This window comes from Aegilops tauschii, chromosome 5 (genome assembly GCF_002575655.3).
Source record: "Aegilops tauschii subsp. strangulata cultivar AL8/78 chromosome 5, Aet v6.0, whole genome shotgun sequence".
NCBI lineage: Eukaryota > Viridiplantae > Streptophyta > Magnoliopsida > Poales > Poaceae > Aegilops > Aegilops tauschii.
This window is the reverse complement of record NC_053039.3, coordinates 496703740-496724603: the sequence shown is the minus strand read 5'-3', so window position 1 is coordinate 496724603 and position 20864 is coordinate 496703740. Positions and strand designations below refer to the sequence as shown.

The 20864-nt window shown below is 44.7% G+C and overlaps 2 protein-coding genes across 3 annotated transcripts; both read right to left on the bottom strand.

Annotated features, from left to right (window-relative positions):
• Positions 1 to 11528: 11528 nt before the first annotated feature.
• LOC109753025 (mitochondrial import inner membrane translocase subunit TIM14-3) lies at positions 11529 to 13260 on the bottom strand. Its single transcript, XM_020311956.3, has 3 exons — positions 12993 to 13260; positions 12159 to 12337; positions 11529 to 12017 (listed from the first exon to the last, which is right to left on the bottom strand). The coding sequence occupies exons 1-3, from the start codon at positions 12993 to 12995 to the stop codon at positions 11864 to 11866; spliced, it is 336 nt and encodes a 111-aa protein (XP_020167545.1). The 5' UTR covers positions 12996 to 13260; the 3' UTR covers positions 11529 to 11863.
• A 6112-nt stretch (positions 13261 to 19372) lies between these two features.
• LOC109753023 (uncharacterized) lies at positions 19373 to 20217 on the bottom strand. Of its 2 annotated transcripts, none has more exons than XM_020311953.4 (2): positions 20047 to 20217; positions 19373 to 19944 (listed from the first exon to the last, which is right to left on the bottom strand). In XM_020311953.4, exon 2 carries the CDS (start codon positions 19920 to 19922, stop codon positions 19551 to 19553), a length of 372 nt encoding a protein of 123 aa, XP_020167542.1. In that variant the 5' UTR covers positions 19923 to 19944; positions 20047 to 20217; the 3' UTR covers positions 19373 to 19550. The 2 variants fall into 2 exon arrangements, with proteins under 2 accessions (XP_020167542.1, XP_020167543.1); XM_020311954.4 differs by having other exon boundaries at positions 19373 to 19941; positions 20047 to 20215.
• Positions 20218 to 20864: the final 647 nt, after the last annotated feature.

The window sequence follows — 20864 nt, the reverse complement described above, 5'->3', positions numbered from 1 at the left end:
ACCATGCCCGTTCAATGCCCATCCGTCCGTATGCCGCCATTAAACAGGCTTGCCGGCCGAGGAACCAACTCCGGCGCCGCGCATTGAAGCACCCAGACGCTTGGCCTCACCGGAATGCGCTATTTAAAGACGGCCACACATGGCTATCTACACACCACAACACATCCTCCTCCCTTTGCTTCACATCCGCCATGACCACGAGTAGAAATGCTCTATGGGAGACCCTCCGTGACAGGCGGATCTAACAAGGCATGCCGGCTAACTCGCCCGAGGTTTCCGACAACGACTACACGGGTTCCGATGATGACACGACGTCAGAATCCGCGCCAGTGCAAGCCGGCCTGACCATGGAGCAGGCGCAGGCGCACTATGACACTGTCATGGCGGAGGAGTTGCAGCTTGCAGCGACTCTTCTGTCGGCATTCCGGTAGGCTTAGGAGGAGGAGAGGTACAACTTGTTCCTCCTCGAGCAGCACCCACTGACGGAGGGCCAAATCTACGGCGAGCCTGCAAGCGAGGAGGCTGTGGACGCCATGGCGGCGGCGAACCAAAACTTCACTGCGGAGCAGCGCACGATCTAAGAGGCCACGCGCGTCGCTCGCAACGAAGTTTCGCCACAGTTGGGCGCAAACACGGCTGCCAGTTGCGCCTCCTTTGCACCGCTGTCGATCTATCGGGGTTGCACGTGGCAGGTGGACAGTGACAGACCGTCCACGTCCATCATCGACCTCACGTCATGTCTACTGCCGCGGGCGATAGACAGATCGCGGACTCCTCCGTGGATGAGTAGGGCATGGGAGGCGGCAGGGCATTGTGTCCCAAGTGGGTTGATCCATCTCCCATGTTCTACTATTTCTCGCCGAAGACCGCACCTTCACTTCACGGGTCTTACCGCGGCCGCTCATGGAGACGGCAGATGGAGCAGGTGGTCACCAATGCGGAATAGAGAGGAAGTGGACGATGGCCACCACCATAGGATAGGTTTAGGGTATGTTTTCTTTATTTTATTATTCTAAATGTTCGAAATGTAATGAAACTCCATCGTGTTTACATGAATCTCGTCTGGTTTATATAAAAATCCGTTGTATTTGCATGAATTTCGTTCGATTAGTTGAAAAATTATTTAAAATATATCCGGGCAGTGTTAGATGGCGGCCTCCGGCATCAATGTCCGCGGACGGGTGCCGAAGGGAATTACGGGTTGCCATTTGAAGATGCCCTAAGAAAGCATACAAGGAGTTAAGATGAGTGTCAATTTCCCTGTACTCATGGGAAAGCATGCACAGTACTCATGGCAAAGCATGCATAGGTTAGTCGCATGCAAAAACAGTAGCCGGCCGCATGCGCGTGTGCATAGCATATACTCCCTCCGTCCCGTAATATAAATGCGTGAGGAAGTAGGTTAGAAGAAAAACTAATCAAAGGGCATAAGCTCATACATACTACTAGTACATAGCCCTTGACTGGTCCCTGCATAAAGAGAAAGGAATATTTGCGAACGTATTCGGCTTTGTTGTTGTCAAGGGTAGAGATCAAGATCAGTCTAGAGACACAAAGAGAGATCTTGGTTGCACGACTTCTTTCTTAGTAATTTCTTTGTGATGACGCACGCGATGCTGCAAAGTTCTAAGTACCACCGGGCTAAGGCACGGACCAACTGTACTCCCTCAGTCTCTCTGACTTGGTTAAAAGGATGTTGTGTCGAGTTTGTGCATGTCAACTGGAAACAATCGTACGTACGGAGATGGATCGGGCAAGAAAAAAAGAAGAATTAAACCTTTGGGGGGACACTGGTGGAATATAGCAACAAAAATAAAGTAGGTTAGTGTAAGAAAAAGTAAAACATTGTGTTTTTTGAACCAAAGTATGGTGGGTTCAGTAAGTCGTTTTGCCACACACTAAAAAGAACCAGCATGGAATGGATCGTGGAGGATATGTATGTAGCCTTTGTTGACCGGGGAGCCAATGTGAGCAATGCTGCGGTAACACTTACACATTTATGTTAGAGGTTCTTTTCTGGAATACTATGTTAGAGGTTCTTTCAGAAGGCGGTTAACATCGGTTCTAGCTAAGAGCAACTCTACAGATTCGTCATATCGACTCCATCATCATAACAACAGCTATTATGGCGATTTTGGCAACAACAAAAAAAAACATCTGAGCAGAGCCGCCATTTTGTGAGGGTTTTGAAGAACCCTCCATATCTGGTCTCTTAGTCGCCATATTAGCGTATCGAGTTTGCCTTTTGTAGCACACTTCATATAGCAGTTACATGTAGGTTGCATGTGGCGCGAAGAAAACATCAAGTGGTCACCCACCTCACGTGGGATGGCGGGAAACTTGGGGAAAGAGGATGTCCCATTGATGAGTGGGCCCCATGATTATGGAGGCGGCAAATATCGAGACTCTGAGCTTGTGTGTTACCTCTCAAGCCTCCATTTTTTTTCTGGAGTGCACTTCACAACGATTATGGAGGTTGTGCTTTTGACCACTCTACTAGAGTTGCGCTAAGTATATAATGTCTTGTCTTATAACATGTAAATGCCTCATATAAACCGTTGTACTATATATTAAGATGTAAGAGGGGGACTTGACGTCGAACAAGGGTTGAGCATTTTGCAAAAGTCGTCAGGATCCCTCAAATATTTAAAAGAAAAACTCATTTCTTCGGTTTTCACATGTCTGTGAGTGTTGAACTAGTCGGTCAGTGCTTCTGCCTTCTTTGTGACACGGGAGCTTGTTAGTATTCGCCTAAATGTGGAAAAACAGGATGGTAGGAGGAACTAGAGGGACTTCCAGGTACCCCCCCCCCCCCCCCAACACACACAGGCACACAACGATGTGGCCCTCTCGCTCCTCTTTTGGGTCGATAACGACGGACTGCCATCTGGTGCCACCAAAGCTAAACAGGAGCAGGAGCACGACCACGTCACTCCTAGCGCAAAATTCATGCCTAGTGTGAATCATGTAGTAAGCGGTTTTTATTTCTCCTTCTGATTCGCCTCCTCGGTCTTTCGAAATGCCAACGCTCAATTATGCATTTTGAGGAAATTTTGTGTATAACTGATGGGCCTGCATTGTAGACATGTTTTCGCTCGCCAGTAACATGTATCTATATACTTGCTGAAAGGAGCCAACCTGTTTGTAAAAGTCTAAAGATCATCTACTTCGTATGGAAATCTATCTGAATGGTTGAGTATGAACTTAGTATCCTAGCTCAAGGAAAAGTAAGCAGGCCTTGGTGACTGAAACCACGACATCCTTGGGTGTGCACAAGCATAATTTTATTGCAAAAGATACCATGCATTAGGGATGAAGGAGTTTGTTTCCAAAATAGAAAAAAATAACAAGCAAAATATTATAATAATCATATCGATAGGGATCAACACACACAAACCAGTAGAGAATACACTACTAAAAAACTTTAAGATGAGATCCCAGCAGCCAATAGAGGCCATATTTGGAGTTATCACCCTCGAAACATAGCTTAGAACCAACAACAAACAAGGTGTTGATAAATAAACTCATTCCGCTTAGTCCAGGCAGTAAGTTTTTCTCTTGGAGTGTGACATCTGGGTTAATAGGCTTAATAGACTACTCATATCAATAAAGTGCACTTTTTCTGAAAGCTCGTCTCCAAAGAACCTCTGGTTAAGCGTGCTTGGCCTTGGGGTAATTTGAGGGTGGGTGACTGACCAGGAAGTTGATCTCGGGTGCGCAAAATGAGGACAAAGTGTTCACAAAAAACCAGCGTTGATCTGTGGGGGCAGTGTAGATCACAGGTGGTAGCCAGTTGTAATAGCCGGAACCGCTGGCTATGGCCAGGGCATTAAAAAATTGTATCAGAGTCGACTCTCATGGTTACACGGGTGTGTGTGGGTTAGGGGTGTGGGCATGTGGCGCATGGCAAGCGTGGCCCGTCAAGGCACATGGCATGGCACATGTGTTGACACTGGACGACAAAAGTGTACCAAGAGGGAAGGTTCATGTTGCGCCGACGAGGACGTCGGGTTCTTGGGAAGGGGGGGGGGGGTGGCATCCTGGTCATTAAGATTGATATACTATTCATATTGATAATGTGCACCTTCTTTTTTGAAAGCTCGTCTCCAAAGAACATCCAGGTTAAGCATGAGGATGGGTGACCAACCAGAAAGTTGAACGTAGGTGCACACGAGTGAGGAAAAATTGTGGAGGAAAGACCGGTGTTGGTCTGTGGGTCTAGTGTATATTCCAAGTGGTAGCTAAGTGTAACGTTCGGGAACCGTTGGCTATGGTCGAGGTGTTACAAAAGCACATCAGAGTCGACTCTCATGATTACACAGGCATGTGTGCGTCATGGGCTTTGACATGTGGCGTATGGTGCGTGTGGTCTGTCAAGGCATATAGCATGGCACATGTGCCGACACTGGACAAATATACGTGTACCAAGAGGGAAGGTTCCTTTTGTGTCGATGAGGACGTTAGATCTTTTAGAGGGGAGGGGGAGTTTTATGTGACATCCTCGTTAATAGGATTGGTAGACCATTCATATATCGACAATGTGCACCCTCTTTTTCGGAAACTCATCTCGAAACAACCTCCATGTGAAGTGTGCTTGCTCTTGGGGTAACTTGACGATGCGTGACCGATCATGAAGTTGATCCTGAATGTGCACAAGCGAGCACAAAGTGCATCGAGGGAAGAAGAAAGTTGGAAACGTCAAGAAAAGAAAGGGGCGACGCGACGCATTCTGGGAGAAAACAAAAAGAGACCTCGCTTAGTTTTTTTTCTTTTGAATTGTTTGGATTGCTTATCAGATGTGTCACCTGGCAAACCGCCGCTTCCTCAGCTCGAGCGGGTCACACGACAACTTAGAAAAGGCAGGCCCGGTGGCCACGTCTGATGTTGCGGCTAAGAAGAACTTTCAACTAATCCTGATTGAGCCGGCTGTGTTTTTTCCACACCTAACTAATTAGGTCCGTGCTTAGTACTACAAGGTTTTCGCTATCGTCCCGTACATTATTACAATCACCGGAATAGACTGATCCATCTTTCATCGTACAACCGTGGCAGGTGTGGCGAGCAATTTTCAAATCATTCAAATTTCCGTACATACATTCTACTGTATGTGGGTGCAAAATTGACCTTTGTACGATTACACGGTCGTCTTGACTATCACAACTATGTACCAACAATGTACAACGCATTAAGTTTCGAAAATACGCATGTGAGCTCGAGCGCCTGTGAGCTCGGAATTTGTGCCACTTGTTTCTCTCGCGATCAGTGTTGCAATGAGTATAGCGTCAGGTGTATGCTCACGGGACTATTTGCCCAAACAGTTAGATGGCCCACTGCTCAGAAAGCGCCGTCAGTTAATGCGGTGGCGGACGGGAGTGGACCTGGTGAGCCATTTAGTTACGGGACCTGGACCAAAGGAGCAGTTATTGGTAATGGAGATGCATGTCACACAAATAAGCCTCGCTTAGACACGTTGATTTATACTTGTTGACAACAGCAGACACTCCTCTGCATTACAGTACAGAGTTCACTACTCCACCGATGAACCACTTACAAACCTAGAGATCTACTCAACACACTCAAACTAATTACTGAGTACACATGTCAGCAACAAGGCAAAGGCATCTTTGCCTAATCTGACTGTACTAACAACGAACTACACTTCTAATTAGAAATTCTTTCTAGCACGTTTGGCGCTATGGCGATTGCTTTCCTCCACATAACTGGTCAAATGGCGAGACAAACAAACACACCTCAGCTTTTTTCGACAAAGGGAATATATTAATGCCACCAAGATACCAATTACACCCGGCCTCTGTACCAAGAAGATGTCCCAAAGGCACCAAGGATACACACAGCCAAAAATAAAATAAAAAGAAAAGAAGAAAAAAGACCCTGCCCCGATGATCAATCACTAGCATCAGCAGCACTCTAACCACCACCGAAGACAACGCCCAGATTACAAGAGAGGTTCTCCAAAAGCACTGCCTCCAAGAAGGAAACAATGCACAACGTTGGCGTTGCCCAATCGAAGATCTTGGGTTTTCACCCTGTAGAAAGTCTGAGTTCACCCAAAAACAATGCCTTCAACAAGGCAATTGCCAGGTACAACCAATAAAGGACAGACCTTGGGGTTTCACCCTGGGAATCGAGACTCGGTACTCGAGGACCGCCACCAAAAATGTAGTCCTCCAGTACCATCACCCCCACTTGCTGAGGCCGCTGATGCAAGTCACCAAACACCTGGCACACACAGTCTTCATCGCATCCAAAATACCCTTCCACCAAAGAAGCTTCAGGACCTCCAATCGCAGCCGCCATGACTTTCTCCACCTCTATTAATGCCTTGAGAATCTTGATTTAGACATGTCCCATGACACCGATAATAAAGCGAAGCTTCGCGCCGCGCCCTTTTGAGGTCATGCTGGCTGATAACATGAGCGCACGTGACTGAAACCTTTCTGATCTAGATATCAATGTGGACCTACACCAGAAGCAAGAAGAACTAGGACCAGCCACCATGAACACCCGCAACCTTTCGTTAAAAAATACCAACACCTCCAGCCATGGACCTCAAACCGCCCAACCGGCGGGAAAGAACATTATAGACATCGGTTTGTCTAAATCATGATTTCCCGTAGGTTGTATTACCTCCATTCGGGTTTATTAGCCCCCCTTGCATTTTGGGTCAAAATTCATCAGAGATTTAACTAGCAAAATATACTCCCTCCGTTTCAAAATATAGGCGCGATTGACTTTTCACGGTCTTTGACGCCACAATTTTGACCACTAATATATATATATATATATATCAAAGTACATTGATTGAACATGTATGAATGGCATCGTCGTATTTGCCTTGCAGAACAATTTTATTTTATATATGTGTATACTAGTTTTGTAGACAAACAATACGTGAAAATCATAGAAAAGTCGACCGGCGCCTTATATTTTGGATAGGCGGGAGTAATATATATGTACTTCCTCCGATCTATATTACTTGTCGTTGGTTTAGTGCAAAGTTGTATTAACTGTGTACTAAACTAGCAACAAGTAATATGAATCGAGTAACAACAATTTTATCATTGAAAAATTATTTCAAATACTAATCTAACAACATAATTTTTATGGCATATAATTTATATTTTGCTAATCGAATCTAAGGTTAAAGTTTAGCACAAAATACAAAAAGATTAATAAATCTGGAGGGAGGTAGAGTATGCTAGTACTAAAACACAGCGCCCATGTCCAACGGTGCAGTTGGTCAGTAACAAAACAAAACCCGGTTTGACTTTCATGGCCATGCATGAAGATTCGTTTCTTCTCGGAAGGTGCGGCTAACCAAGCGAAACTTTGGAAGCTTTTGGAACCTCGACCGTTTCGGCGTTTCCCATGGACATACACATCACCACGCACGCGTCGACCAGTAAAAACACCTATACTGCACCAACAGCAGCAAAGAATAATTCTGCCTCCCTCTGATCTTTCATCATTCACTTTTCCATGCGTTTGCAGAAGCCCCATGTCATCCTTCTGGACCTTCCGAGGGAGAGAAAGAAAAACGGTGCCTTCGAACGGCTCTTGTCCTCTAGTCAAGAGGCGACGTCTGATCGATGCTCCACTTCTCAAAGCAGAAAACAGGAACTGGCACAGGAGAAAATGGTCATGTATAGCCATGGCGAGTTTTTTTTACTGGGGTGTCGCAAATTGGTCACACGATGATGCATGTTTGTACAGACACAATTAAGCAAAGTCAGTGGGTATGTTCATTTTTTATGTTTGAGATGACTGGGTAGTACTCCCTCCGTTCGGAATTACTTGTCCAAGAAATGAATGTATCTAGATGTATTTTAGTTATAGATACATCCATTTTTTATGACAAGTAATTCCGAACGGAGGGAGTAACAAGCTAGTGTGAACTCTAACTAGAAGCAGAATATTGCCGCGTCGTTTTTCCTAACATAAGCGACACTTTTCACCCTTTTTAGGTTAACCAAGGTCCGAGGCAAAGTGACTGGTAGGGTTATTGACAGGATCTGTCGGCCGTGACAGTTTATCAAGCGCAGGAGTCGTTCCAAGATTGCCCAGCTTGGCTGTTAAAAAACAGCTGATTAGCTTAATCGGTCCGTGCTAATCCATAGTTAACGTGTTAGAGTTCGATTGCACTTGGGAAAATATTCGTAACCAAGACCAGGTAAGATGCAAATCTTTTGTTTCTACCACGTAGCACGGACCAGAGACAAGTGTCAGCTATTTTCTGGAATTGGCATGCTAGATTTCAGACCGAAACCCAAGCAAACAAAAAACACGTGATCATCCAAGGAGAAAAGTTTTTTTAAGCACGTTGGTTATTATATTAGCCTGGCCACCCATGTTTGGTGAGCTCTGAAATGTATCTCTTCTTTCTTCAGAGATTCAGATTGATGGCATATAAGCTATACGAAAATTATATCCCAGCCTATTACTCTCTCCGTTCCAAATTACTCGTTGCAGAAATGGATGTATCTAGAACTAAAATACATCTAGATACTTCCATATCTGCGACAAGTAATTAGGAACGGAGAGCGTACTATTCAGACGACTTCCGAGTAGCAAAACCGCAAATGCATTTGGTATCTGGTTACTATTTCTGATGTGGCCTCAGATCTTTAAAAAAATATTCTGATGCCTTGTGGAATTCTGTGTTGCCTATCTTGTCAAAAAGATGGGCACATTATCTCCCCTCTGAACCATACGTATACATCAGTAGAAGTTGAGTTGCTCACTTCTTTCGGTACAGCAGTTTTCAGTATTCTGTCCTGAAACGGTACATTAGGAAATTATGTCCAGCCAACTTGTAGGGAAAATGAAGCAAAAGATCAGGGCCAATGAATTCAACATCAACAGACGAAAATGTACTTTTGCACCTAAGAATTCATCAAGACACTCACAAATGCTGCATAGTAATGCTGCTGATACTGTCAAATGTGGCAACAGGCCTACAGCTGATGACCCCTGACTCACTACAACTGATATGACACTGAGTGGTTCAGTGCATTTATGGTTTTTCTCTCTTGCTTCCAACCAAAATCCGACTGTTAGGTCAGAAGAGGAACTGCTGCAAATTTATAGTAGCAGCATAAGCATGGTGTGATACAGCATATGTAACTAACAATTGTACCTGGTCCAGGACAGAAGGAATAGCCGGGAAGCCGGCTCAAATTCGATATGGTCGAAAGGGTCAAGCATCCACAATTCATTCCAAGTTTCCAACCTCGCATTCGATGTCCAGTGACAGAATTGTTCCTTTCCGGTTGGCCGGCAGTATCCTTCCATGAGCCAAGAGGAATGGGAGATAACTATTGTGACTGTGTTCAGGTCTGCACAAGCTACATAAATCTTCATCACTGTCAGTCGTGTTATGCATGCATGTTGTGTTCCTTGTTTCTTGCGATTTCTTCGCCGCCATCGATCCCCAAGTGGAGTGGGAGGAACTAAGGCTGGAAGCAAAGAGACCCAAGACGAGGGGCCCCATTTTTTTTGGAAGTTCTTCTGCTGGTCCGACGGACAAGATGATGGCCAAGTACTCAGGACTCAGGAGGAGCACGTGCAGATGACCACCCAATAGTTCTACATTTGACTGGACAAATGGCATAGGGTTGAATATTTTCTACTTCTACGAGACCTTTGTCTTGTCAAATTTGGACCCCTGGCAGAAGATTATACTCCCTCCGTCCCAAAATAAATGTCTCAACTTTGTACAAAAGTTAAGACACTTATTTTGGGACGGATGGAGTATTTGATATAGTGATTTCTATGTCACCGCCTGGGATGGATACTGCGATTCAGTCCTGTGATGAAACCTTAACATCAAAAAGTGTCTTCGGAGAGATCTATGATCTGGTCGAGAAAATCGACCCCGCGAGTCACATGATCTGGTCATCAACTTGAACTAATGGTTAATTACTTAAGCCGGCTGCATCTTAATCACATGCTGATTTAGTCCGAGGATAATAACAAGGCAGTGATTCAGGGTTCTTTCATCACAGAAAGAATTACACCAAAAGTGAACACTTAAGGTAACAGTGCTAATGTGCTATCTTAGTTATTTCGGACTGCCTTGATGCATTTGCCTGAACAGACGAGCTGCGTTGTTCATCATCTTCGTCAGATATTATTACAAAATTACACTGTTACCACAATGTTTTGCAGCTTGCAGCCTGTCAGAAAGTTCAACAAACTTCAAACATTATCAATGACATGCTGAATGTTCGACGAACTTCAAACATTACCAGTTTACCACAATGGTTTGCGGTCTTTCTAGGTTCTTGATGAGCATGCTCTTAATGAAGAGTTGAACAGAGTTAATGCAAGCTGCATTGTATGAAGAATGTCTGCTACTACATGCTGATGACTATGCACTAGATTTTGACACTGCAACAATGTCAATTATGATTTGGTCTGGACCATTTCTGCAGTCATCGACTAACTGATCAACAAAAATAGTTGGGATACTGTTCAAGGGCTTCCCTTTGAACATTATTTTTCATTTTCTAGAACCGCGTAGTAAATACATCTGCGTGCCCACAAAAATAATAAGTAGACAGTATGAGTTGCATGAATCCTTCCAATGGAAGGCAAGAATCTTTCCTGGTTCCCAATGAATTGAATTATTCCCTAATGTTTCAAATTTCCAGCCTTCACATCAATTATTTTCATCAGGCTGAACACAAGAGTTGAATTTTTGGTCATAAACTTGCTGTCGTCAATTTGCGCAAGCAGGATTTCGGACAAAGAGGTAATAAATTCTTCAGCGTGCCCAAAAAGGTAAACAAGTAGATGATATGAAGTGCATGAATTATTCAAATAGAATGCGACAATCCTTTTTCGATGCCCACGTAATTGAATTGTTCACTGAAATTTTCAAACTTGCTGCATCCACAAAAGTTATTTCTGCCAGGCTGATGACAAGAGTTCATATTTGCACAAAATATCTGTGTTTCCAATTTGCATGGACAGGGGCTGATAGATTAATTGAAGTATAAGTTAGTTTGACATACTGTAGTGAAACAGCGCATATATTTAACTGTTACAAGTCGCGCTGTGGATGAATATTTGATAAACAGTGGTCATTTTGTTAAGATATAGCCTGAACTCCGCAAAAAAAGGATATAGCCTGAACTGGAACGGGAGGTCAAATAGCTAACGAGGCTTACAATATATATGCTTCTTTTTACAGAACACTGCAAATCTCCAATGAAGCTTTCAACTGGAGCTTAAATGTTTGATGTGGATTGTGCATCAAAGAGATTCAGTGCAGACTTTTCGACAAAGAATGTCCACTGCTCCTCTCCATGCTATGCATTTATTGGTAACTTTGACACTGCAACAATATAAATCATCACAGTGTGCTGACTTGGACGTTTTGGGGGAGATTTATAGCCCTTTATATGAATTAATAGGAGTTTCCTAGAATAGAAGAAACGAAAGGCTGGACAATTGTTACAACAGAGATAAGATCAAGCAGATGTATGAAGGATTTTCTAACGATATGATCGTAAACAGCTTATGCTTTTATCAGCAGTGACATTAAACAATGAGAAACAAACTGATATCTTACACACACATCAGTAAGCAACAAGCCCCAAATATACAATCTTTCAAGTAAGACAGCCCAATGGTCACAACAGACGACGGTTAGCATAATATCTGGAGCCTCTGGGTAAACTTACATCAGCCACATCTCAAGTTACTCTGTTTCCATACGGTGTATCTTTGTTCAGATGCACGGTATCAGCACAACACTGTTAATGATGTCGATGGAAAGCGAATCACTACCTCATCGCGAACAATGCAAAATAACTTCCATCTCGTATGTATCCACTGTCTAAAAAATGGAGCCGGATTTCCCCTTCCCCATGAGCATGTCCTTGGCCTCGTTTATCTTGGAAGCAATGTAATGGCTGCCGCCACCATCAGGGTGGTTGGCTACCATCACCCTCTTGTGGGCCTCCTTTATCTTGTCCAGTGCAGCACGTTCTCTGAAACAACGACAGTTTCATATTTTCAGCATCTCAATGTAACTCAAAAACCAACTGTACATCATTTCAGTCGCACAGGATTTCAGCGACATTATTATCAAGATACAGGTTAACAAGGACAGGACGGAGAAGAAACATCACCTTACGCCAAGGATCAATGCGGCTTCTCTTCTGCTCATCTCCCTCTCAAATCCTCCAGGATAGAATTTACGCACACGTGGCATCGCAGCCCGGATTCGAAAGGCCTGCCATGCCTGAATCATGAATCTGCTCCCCATCGCAGCAGCAGCTACCGACAGCCCAGCTACCAGCGGCGTAGCCTGTGGTACCAGAGAATGTTCCAGATGGATCGATGACAGTGCTAAAAATTCAGAATCATACTCTGAACATGACATGAGTAGGCTTGCGAATTGGACCCAAGCAATAATAAAGAAGTAATTCATCTTGTTATAACTGCAAATTGGACCCAACCAAATGATTTAGTCCAACCACAAGTTCCTAAATCCATGTCAGATACACGAACCCAGCGAGGAAGACTGTCGTTGTCTAGCACTGTTCGTGTGGACCAGCGTGGTGCAGGGGATTACGGCAGCTGCAGTGGGTGACTGCTGCCGCCTCTCCGGACCAGCGGACCACGCTCGCCGCCGGGACCCTGCGATGGCCCGATTCAACCAACCCACTAGGCACGCTAGCAGCCCCGCAAGTACTGGCCCGGTCGCCGTCGTCGACGGCGGAACAGTAAACCCCATCCCGAATTGGGCAGATGGACCGGCAGGAAGGTTCGCACACACTGTCGCTGTCCCGCCGTAACTCTCGCCCAGCCGGCGGACCCGGCTCGGGAGCCCTATCTCTCTTATCTATCTACCTAGCGACAGAGGCCGGAGCCGCGGGGCACGGCAGGAGGAACGACGGCGACGCCGGATATTCACTAGAACGACGCGAGAACGAAGGGCCGGGGTGGGGAGGAGGGCGTACCATGGGGCAACGGCGGCGGGAGAGCGAGGCGGCCGGAGCAGTCCCGTCGGCGAGCTCGGGGGAATCTGCGGAACCGAGGGGAGCGGAGGCTGCGGGCGGCGGGCGGGCGAGGTTTGGCTGCCTCTGTGGGCCGGGGGTGGTTGCGGATTAAGGCGAGCGAGGCGGCGCTCTTCTTGTGCAGCAAGAAAGAATCGAGTGGAAAAAGGAGGAGGGGTCGGTTTCCTTCTTTTTTTTCTTTTTTTCTTTTCGTTATAAGATGAGAAATCGGTTGGTTCATCTTGGGGAAGAAGAAGAAGAAGAAGAAAAGAATATGCGGCGGCGGCGGAGGGCACGCGGCGGGACGCTTCCGGAGAAGGCTGGAACACGCGCGCCCCCGGTCGTTCGAGAAGGCCCACCAGGCCATCAAGAAATATGGGAGCCTTCGCCGGAAGCCAACTCAAACGGGCCGGCCCACTGTGCCCGTCACACGGGTTTCTCTTTTTCTTCTTCGGTTTTTAGTCGGCCTTTCACCTAAAAAAGCTACATATTTTTTAAAACCTCTGAAAATTATTTTTATAAAAACAAATCTGTATGTGTTACACGCTATGCAAAAGTCCAGTGTACATAAAGAAGCTTAATCTATATTCAATGAATGTTTGGTGTGTGTTATAAATAAATCGTATAATTTTTTTTAAAAAGTATACTGTATATAAAAAATAAAAAAATATTAATCATATACTAGAACCATTTCCACTATATTATTAATAAGTGTTCACCTTATATTACAAAAAAAACTTAAAAATTAAGAAAATGTAAACAATGAAAGAAAATAAAAGAAAACCCAAAATCTAAAAGCAAACAAAAGCAAAACAAAAACCAAGAGCAAAACCACACACACAAAAACAAAAAACACAAAAATGCGCAAACGTGTCGAGTGAGCCGACCCATCTTGCCTCGCGTTTCTGGCGCACCTATATGATTCAGGCGGACGTCCCATAGGATTTTCCAAGATTCTTTTCAGGCACCTATATCTCGCCTATAGTGGGTATAACTATTATCTCGTCTGACAGCTTTCTATCCTAGTGTAGCTGCTCAGCCAGCTCATTTGTCTTTATTACGTTAGCCGGGACGCTCGCACGTGAAAGTCGTTCCATCGCTCCACATTTTTGGTTTGGTTTTGTGAGAGGGGGGGTGTCATTTTTTTTCTTCTGTTCATTTATTTGGTTCTCTCTTTTTCTTCATCAGTTTTCTATTTTTTTACATCGGGTTTCTTCACTTCTTTCATGGTTTTTTATTTCTTTTTTCATTTTTTTTCTTTGTTTCTCTCTTCCTTTTTCACTGGTATTTACTCCTTTCCTTTTTTTCTTGCCCCTTTCTTCCGTTTCTTAGGTTTTCACCATATTTCTTTGTTTTTTATTTTATTCTTCATCACATGTCTAAATTTTTTGGTACATATGTGCACATTTTTCTCTGTGACGGGAACATTATTTGTATATGTTTAACAATTTTTCAAATGCATGATTAACATCTTTTATAATTTTGATTTTGAGGACTACTTTTGTTATACATATTGTACATTTTTATATATACCAGGAAAGTTTTTAACACATGACCAATTTTTTAATACACGTTCTATAATTTTTGTATACATAAGGATTATTTTTATACACCTTTAAAAAAATTAACACGTGATTAACACTTTTTCATACACATTATACATATTCATATATATTATAATTGTGTTAACTTTTATATATATATATTTTATATATATGTTTAACTTTTTTAAAATGTGTTATTTTCATTTTTCAAACATAGATAATTGAATATTTGTTGTTCAAATATGTGTTAAATATATTTTTCAATAATTCTTGAAACATTTTTTTCTGGACACTATCAACATTTTTTAAGACTACAAAGAAAACTTTTTTCAAACTTAAATATTATTTTGATATACATATTATGTTGTTTTCGAAATAAAAAAGAAAAAACAAAATCAAGTAAGCCAAATAACGAAATCTGAAAAAAAGGAACGGTGTAACCAGGCCGGGCAGTCCCGGTCTGTCTAGCTTGAAGCGAGATATAGTCTCGCGCCCTTTTCCCATCGGCTCTGCACAGGTAGGCCAGCTACTAAGCTCGCATCAGCGATAGTCTGCTCCTCTATGAGGGTTTTCTCGCGCCGCATCACGGCCGCGATTTGTGAAATTTAGGTCCCCTCACCTCTGGCTACCATCTTGACGCTCAGGGGTGGGGGGGGACCTTGGATCTTCAAGACCTTTATGTTCTTCACCAACTTCTAGTGATCATCATAGTTTTGTAAGAATTAATTTCCTCTTGTTTTTCTGGCGATGTCATGAGATTAGAGAGTTTTCTGTCCTTGTAGATCCGATTATTCGAATATGATGAATTTTTGTTGTGTCAAGCTTTTTTGGTTGGTCTGATTCTTTGTGGAGGCAAAATCTTTTATCGACATCATGGTGAAGATACAGTGATTCAACGGCCTACGTTTCTAGGGGATCATCCCCGGCCCAAGTACGTTCATTGATCAAGGCTTCCCATCTTCTTGGATGGACAACTCAAGGCGCTTCCAAAAACCATTTATTGGTATTGTTTGTGCGGGTGAAAGAGCGACAACATTGTTGCTTTAGTCCAATTGCAACCTCTTTATCGAAGTCTTTGGAGTATTTCTTCAAGCAGATATTGATACCCTGAAGAAGGTGTTTTCAAGAGATTTTGTTATAATTCTTAGTCATAGGAGTTACTACTTTGTATTTTCTTGGATCTTAGGTCCAAATCAATGTACCTGTAAAACAAATTGACAGTCAGTGTACCTGTAATTATTATGAGTACGAAAAAAACTAGTGGTATTTATAAAAAGAAACTACTAAGCTCTCTTCACGCCTTATCTACCGGTTTCGGGAAGGTTCAAACGGTTTTCTTCTTTTTCCTTTTTATGTGTTTTCTTTTGTTTTATTGGTTTTCCATATTTCTGAATTTTCTTCTTGCATTTTTCTTGTTTTATTTTTTTTACTTTTTTGAAAATTATGAACATCTATTTATACCTGATTTTTCTTTCACATCTGTTAACAGTTTTTAAAATTGATTAATATCTATTGAAATTTGGTAAACATCTTTGTTTATTTTTCTGAAATTAAAGAACATTTTAATAAATATTAACATTTACAAATTCGTTCCAAATTTATGGAAATTTTTAGTTGATTAATTTTTAAAACTAAAAAGTAATTTTCAAATACAAAAAGTTGTCATCATTTTTTAATTTGAACTCACAATCATTTTATAATGTTTGTAAATATATTTAAATTTTTTTAATATATTTTCAAATCCATAAACATGACTTTTACTTCAAGTACATTTTTTACCTTTTACGAATGTTTAAAAAGAATCGCGAAGATTTTTCATTTTTTTGGGCATAATATATATTCTCTCGGTTTTCTTCCTCTCTAATTTTTTACCTTCACTTCTACAAATGTGCTGAGGCACAACTACGTTGACTAGCCAACTAGCTGAAGCGAGCGCCTTGTGATGTGTGTTTGGTCATCCTTGGACATGTTGCACACGGAGTAGGAGATTCCTTCGAATTTTTATTATTTTTTGTGTTCATTGTACTGCCATAATTGAAGATGAATAGATTGAAAGTTTTCTCGCAAAAAAGGGGCAGCGATGATAGTTGTGAAACGATGGATACAAGGATACTTGTGCATGGCCGAGCCAAACATGTTCATATCCCTTTTTTTTGTGAGATGTTCATATTCTTTTTTCACTGACTATACCCAAGTGGAACAGAACAAGTTCTAGCAAAAAGAGAATAACCTCTTATAAAAAGGTAAAAAAGAAAACCAAAAAGTTTGTGTCGGTTTCACACAAAATGTCAATAGGTTAGGCAAGACCTATCCCTAGCTGCGGACTCCGAAGTTGACAATGTCGAACAAAAAAGCTGCTCAAAGTCGGGCAAAACACTAATTAATTAAGGTGCTTATAAGATGTTTTTTGGGGCGCAAGGTTTCACACCTATGACAAGCTCAGACAACTACCGGCCAAGCAAGAGGGGTGGTGGATCCGCCTGCGGTGATGGGGTATTGTACTGGAAATGAGTTGCAAACAATATGGCAAACAAACAAGCACGTATCCTTTTATTAAGGTTGCATCTGATTACTACCCGACCTACATAATTTATACAATTGTTCTCTCCATAGAAATAACGAGCTCTTAGCATTCTGGGATGTGGATTCACGGCTGGCCACACATGTCGTCGACTAAGCAATGTTTTTCACCGCCTTGGCCAGCACTTGGTTACTCATGTAATTCATTAGAGACGTTTTGGGCCGTATGTTGTCATATCGTCATGTCATAGATCGGTGAAGGGAGGAAAACACTGGTACATGTGGAGTGTTGTCTATGTTTCTTGTGCTAGGTGCTCGCCTTTGATATTACCGTTGGATCCATATCCACAATAGTTGTGTTAGAGATTGGCATGCAGGGAAGGTGCCATTGTCATGGACCGAAGAACTAGGGGTGACTAGATCTTTCGGAAGAGGACACAACGCCATCATTTGTAGAGTTTCTCGGGTTAAATAAGCAGTGTTTACTTTTATCGAGGCTGGTGGCAACCTTATACGTGTGAAAGCATGGACTCTTCAACCATACATATGCTTTCGAGAGATATCACATCTTTGTTCATCCCCACTAAAACCACGAAGGAACTGCCATGCATGAAATAAACCCTATAAAGGAAACCACGCAACAAAGTGTGTATTTACTTCTAGGTAGGTTTACTTATGCATGAATGGCCGGAGTAAAAGCAATATATTTTAAGCATTATCACCCGATAAACAATACCCCTTTCCTTGTAAAATGCATTATCTATTGTAATAGTAAGTCACTGATTAATAAAAATCTTTCAACAATAGTCATTTCATAGTACAACGTAATAATAGAGCTAAAACTAATACACGCATCTTGCATAACAAAGGAGAAAGTAGTGCATGCTTAGAAATGCTTCATGGTTTCCAGTAAATCCAGTAAAGAGAGTAAATCAACCTCGTGCAAGAACAAGCGCGCGACCCGCACTACGTTTCCAGGGCCACTGAGACTCGTGACGACAGGCGCTTTCTCCATAGTTCCAAGGTCGAGTCGGAGTAACTCACCACTGTTTATACCAGACCTTGGCTGTGATAGGATGACGGCACCGCTCCTCTCCCCGAACCCCTCGATACTCAACGGCACAAGGGCATATTCGTAGGGAGAGAAACCCACCTGCCTCGCGATCTCCAGAGTGTTGATAACCACCCGTCGGCTCCATGTCGCCGCTGTCAACGTCCACATCGCTATGCCGCAGCTCTCGGCGACTAGCAAGCACAACCGAGCGCGCACTGAGGCCAGGTGGAGGTGCTCGTTTTTCTTACTGGCCGCCATTCTGGAGAAGCAACCCCGTGGGAGCTTAATCATCGTCGCCTCCCGCGCGTCGAGGTCCAGAGCGAGGACATGGTCCCAATAGGAGACGGCGTGGACATGACAGGGCCAGTAGACGGTGCGACTGATGACGGCGGAGCAGTAAGAGCCGACATGTTTGTCTGGGTGGGGGACGGAGACCTGGTGGACGGCGCTCCATTGACCGCCCTTGGACGAGAATGTCTGGTGGAACTGTATGTTCTTGTCCGCGACGAGCAGCTCGAAGGAGCGGCCGGCGTCACCGATGCTGAGCACGACGTGGAGGTACACGCCGGGCAAACTCGCGGGTGGGAGTGAGGTAACATGACCGGTGAATGCATCACACACCCGCAGCTTGACATCAAGGCCTTGGGGGTGCCGGCAGAGGACGACCAGGCTGCCCCGCGAGGCCACGGCCCTGAGCGAGTCCGGGAAGCTAAGTTCGTCGAGGCGGGCAGTGAGCTTTGTTGGCCCTGGGGTGTGGATGACGCGGTGGGTCGTGACATCGCCGCGTTCCCGGTAGGAGATGCCGAGGAGGAGGGCGGGATCAAAGCCGTCGTGGTCGTGGGCCATGATGCTGCGCCGGAAGGCCGGGTCGAGGATGCCGCGCCGAAGGATCCTGCCGGTCGCGGCACAGCGGACGACGGTTGTAACGTCAGTGCGAGCAATGATTTCGAGAAGGAGATCCACCGGGAGGGGCTCCCACGACGGCACCGCCGCTGTCCGGCCGCACCAACGTTTCCACATTGTTGAGTTGTTCTCCTCCCGTCTCGATCCACCGGGAGCGATGATGTCGAGAAGGAGATCCACCGCGAGTGCGAGGTAACTGGGCGTGCGATCCAGGGACTCTCGCATCTTGTAGGAGCAGTAGCTAGGAGTCTGCCGTAAATAAAAAAGCAATGTGAGGCACGGTTTAGGAGAGCTGCTACAACCGAACGGTGAATCCCAATCCAAGGTGAAAACCAACTACTAGAATCGGGAGTCGTACACGGATTATTTGACAGTTCAACTCTTCAAATACTACCATTGTTAGTAGTACATGGGTATTGGAGCAACGAGCATGCAAACAATGGCCTTGGTCATTTCAACAAACACCTTGCTTGCGCTTCCGGCTCGCCGGCGACCCTCGGATTACTTCTCCTCTTCCTCCTCCTCCTCCTCTTCCTCATCGTCATTGTCCACGATGGATCCGGCGCCCATGTCCAGCGTGAACCCGTCCCACCCCTCCCCATCGGAGGCGTCCTCCTCGCCGTCCGCGGCGGCCGCCGGCTCCAGGTCCTCGACGTCTCCGTAGGCGTCGGCCTCCCCGTCGGAGGTGGAGTACCCGTCAGGCCTCGTGGGCGGCATCCGCCGCGCCATGCGCGCGTAGCCCCGGCCCTCGACGGCGCGGGGGCGGGCCTCCGGCTCCGGGCGGCGTCGGGCCAGTGTCGCCGCGGCCGCCACTGGCCGGCGGGGGATCCAGGCCGAGCGCCCGCGTAGCAAGGAGGCCGCGCGGCGGAGCATGCCGTGCCGCGCCTGTGCTCTGCTGCGCCAAAGCGTGGGAACCGGATGAGTGCCTCTGTGCCTGAGCGGCGATACTGAACCTTTCCCCAGAGGGTAGAACGACAGGGGCGGAAGGACAGCGTACCGCGATGTCACCGAAGCCGCGGGGCGAAACGGCGGCGAGCGATGCGGCCGGGCCGGTCCGTCGACGAACTCGCGGGATTCTGCAACAATGAAACGGCGGCGATGTGGAGGAGGGGGTGGACAAAGAAGATGCGGCGGAATTATTTCTCCTTCTCGTCGTGGGGACTCCTTTTTTTTTTCCTAAGGGACACCAGACCTTTCAGGAACGCCCGCGCGCGAAGGCCGACAAGGCCCGTACGAAAGCCCAGCGTGTGGGAGCGTTGTGGATAGACCGGCCTGTGCAGAATAGCCGAGCCCATTAAAAGTAGGACTTGTTTTTTCAATTTCTATTGACGAAACTCTTATTTCTCAAAAAATAATTTTTTTGACGAAAATCTTGAGTAATAAAGGGGCCAATATGGCGGCGGATGTATTGTCTAGGAACTCGGAGACTTCTCGAACAATTGTCTGGAAGTCGGAGCCTCCGGGGTTTCTAGTAGACATTTTATTAAACGATGTATCTTTATTCTAACATGAAATATAAACCGCCATGATGCCATTCCCTCAAAAAAAAAAGAGGGCGAGCTTTCACCCAGTTTTCTTCTGATGAAAAAGAGCAATTCCTAAGGTATTTTTTCGTCCAAAGTACTTTCTAGGGGAAATCAAAAAAGTTTCTGTTATTTTCACTCGAAATGTCAGTGGGCGTACTTGATTAGACAAGAGTTTTCACCATTGAAAGTGCTATATGGCTGACATCAGTTTTTAACAATCTTCAGCGAACGTACTAGCTGGATGACGGCATGGATCTTTGCGCAGGGGAGAGGAGACATGTGTGGGAGC

Bases quoted from the DNA above. Each gene is read 5' to 3' on its own strand.
- LOC109753025 (XM_020311956.3), bottom strand. The intron at 12,018-12,158 runs GTGATGTTTCTT...TCGTTGTTTCAG, and splicing joins GCATTGATCCTTGGCGTAAG to AGAACGTGCTGCACTGGACA.
- LOC109753023 (XM_020311953.4), bottom strand. From the start codon at position 19,922: ATGCTCCGCCGCGCGGCCTCCTTGCTACGCGGGCGCTCGGCCTGGATC.